The sequence below is a fragment of the Pristiophorus japonicus genome, chromosome 10 (assembly GCF_044704955.1).
Source record: "Pristiophorus japonicus isolate sPriJap1 chromosome 10, sPriJap1.hap1, whole genome shotgun sequence".
Classification (NCBI taxonomy): Eukaryota; Metazoa; Chordata; class Chondrichthyes; family Pristiophoridae; genus Pristiophorus; species Pristiophorus japonicus.
Genome location: NC_091986.1, coordinates 129,746,895 through 129,749,450, shown reverse-complemented (window position 1 = coordinate 129,749,450; position 2,556 = coordinate 129,746,895). Strand labels below are relative to the sequence as shown.

The 2,556-nt window shown below is 57.3% G+C and overlaps 1 protein-coding gene across 1 annotated transcript in view; it reads left to right on the top strand.

The window, feature by feature from the left end:
- The first annotated feature begins 724 nt into the window (after positions 1-724).
- Positions 725-2,556, top strand: part of LOC139275093 (E3 ubiquitin-protein ligase RNF149-like) — a 68,388-nt gene continuing 66,556 nt past the window's right edge. Inside the window, exon 1 of the mRNA XM_070892084.1 lies at positions 725-1,490. Within this exon, the coding sequence (XP_070748185.1) occupies positions 1,321-1,490 (170 nt within the window). The 5' untranslated portion in view covers positions 725-1,320. The remainder of the gene's footprint in view (positions 1,491-2,556) is intronic.

The following is a 2,556-nucleotide window of genomic DNA, read 5'->3' as shown; positions in this document are numbered from 1 at the left end:
CTGTACTGCAGCACTTTGCAATCTTTCTCCGTTTAAATAATAACTTGCTCTTTGATTTTTTTTCTGCCAAAGTGCATGACCTCACACTTTCCAACATTATACTCCATCTGCCAAATTTTTGACTACTAAGTCAAAATTACTGCTGAACAACCTCTCTGCCCCATAAAAAGTAATTTTATGTGTGGAGTGTCATTCTCTCACAATAACATTGAAAAATTCCATGACTTTTAAAATAAAAAAAAATATTTAAGTTTGTTTATAATATTTCAGCATCTACCTTAACCCCTTGTATATGTTTCAATCTTTATTTCGCTTTCTGTAAAGTGATTAAAAAGGGAATTATAATCTTGCTTTTTACTTCCTGGTTTGCTGTCTGTGAGAATTCGTCAATCTGATTAGTTGATCAGCCTGCTCGATGACTTCACCGTTACTGGACGCCACAGATCCCTATAGATAGCAAGATTCCATAACGTCAGAGTAGGGGAAATCGACACTGAAAGTGTGCTACATTTTTGTGGGCAGTTTTTTTCGAGGTCAGCGCTGAGCGCCGTCCTTTCGCCGCTGACTGCAAGCCCAGGGCCAATAAGATAAACTTCTTCAAAACACATTGTGGAGTGAAAGAAACAACATTATTTTGGAACACTTCTTCTTTGGATCATTTTTGAGGATAAATTAAGTGCCAAAGAAAATGCGAGTAGTGGGGAGAAGGCAGGTGCTGGAGCACCATGCTGTTGGCAAGTGACTGCAACTCCCATTGAGCGTCACTGTTCTCCCTGTCTGCCACTGACGTCAACTCTTTTAAAGTCAGGTCAGAACCGCCTGGGAATGTCAAACCGAGAGTCAGCAGCAACAGACAGAAACCCCGGAAGAGGGAGGTAGCAGGAATTGAAATCCCGAGACGGAGTTGAGTGCATAGAGTCACAACAGATTGAGACTTGTACAGAGAAACAAGCCGCACTGAGAGGGGCTGGAGCGAGAGCTCACACTAACTGGTGCATGCAGAGACGCAGTGAGCTAACACTGAGGGACATAGCAAGGGCGTAGTGTCGGGGAATCCAGAGACACCGACGAGAAGTAGTAAGGGAGACAGACTGCGATATATATAATCAAGGCATAGAAGCAGACTCCGAGTATAGATGCAGCGATAGGCGTGGAGAGCGAGTGTAGTCAGACAGAACTGCTCGGTGTGACCAGTCCGGGACCAGTGTGTGCACAGTCAGTGTCGGATTGTGAACAGAGTACCTCTCTCAGCGGGATCCCGAGCCTGAGCTCCCAGGCCGGGGACTGAAGTTGTTGCTCTCGTCCGGGATCGGAGCGACGATGCGGCGCGGGACTGCCGGTCCGGACTGCTGCTTGCGGCCGTTGGCGCTGCTCCTGCTCCTGGTGCCCGTGTCGGGCCGCACCGCCGAGTGGTACACGGCCTTCGTCAGCACCGCCTACCTGGACCCCGCCACCAACAGGACCGCGTCCGCCAGCACCGAGAGCGGCAGGTAGGGAGGGCATTCGGGGAGGGAGGAGAGAGGAGAGAGGAGGGAGGGAGGGGGGGGGAGAGAGAGGAGGGAGGGAGGGGGGGAGGAGGGAGGGAGGGGGGGGGAAGAGAGAGAGAGGAGGGAGGGAGGGGGGGGGAGAGAGAGAGAGGAGGGAGGGAGGGGGGGGGAGAGAGAGAGAGGAGGGAGGGAGGGGGGGGGAGAGAGAGAGAGGAGGGAGGGAGGGGGGGGGAGAGAGAGAGGGGAGGGAGGGGGGGGAGAGAGAGGAGGGAGGGAGGGGGGGAGAGAGAGAGAGGAGGGAGGGAGGGGGGGGAGAGAGAGAGAGGAGGGGGGGAGAGAGAGAGAGGAGGGGGGGAAAGAGAGGGAGGGAGGGGGGGGGAAAGAGAGAGAGGAGGGAGGGAGGGGGGAGAGAGAGAGAGGAGGGAGGGAGGGGGGAGAGAGAGAGAGGAGGGAGGGAGGGGGGGGAGAGAGAGAGAGGAGGGAGGGAGGGGGGAGAGAGAGAGAGAGGAGGGAGGGAGGGGGGGGAGAGAGAGAGAGAGAGAGGGAGGGGGGGGGGGAGAGAGAGAGAGAGAGAGGAGGGAGGGAGGGGGGGGAGAGAGAGAGGAGGGAGGGAGGGGGGGGAGAGAGAGAGAGAGAGAGAGAGAGAGAGAGAGGAGGGGGGGGGAGAGAGAGAGAGGAGGGGGGGAGAGAGAGAGAGAGGAGGGAGGGAGGGGGGGGAGAGAGAGGAGGGAGGGAGGGGGGGGAGAGAGAGGAGGGAGGGGAGAGAGAGGAGGGAGGGAGGGGGGGGAGAGAGAGGAGGGAGGGAGGGGGGGGAGAGAGAGAGAGGAGGGAGGGAGGGGGGGGAGAGAGAGAGAGAGAGAGGAGGGAGGGAGGGGGGGGGAGAGAGAGAGGGAGGGAGGGAGGGGGGGGGAGAGAGAGAGAGGAGGGAGGGAGGGGGGGGGAGAGAGAGAGAGGAGGGAGGGAGGGGGGGAGGGAGGGAGGGAGGGGGGGGAGAGGGGGGGAGAGGGGAGGGAGAGGGGAGAGAGAGAGAGAGAGAGAGGAGGGGGGGAGAGAGGAGGGGGGGGGAGAG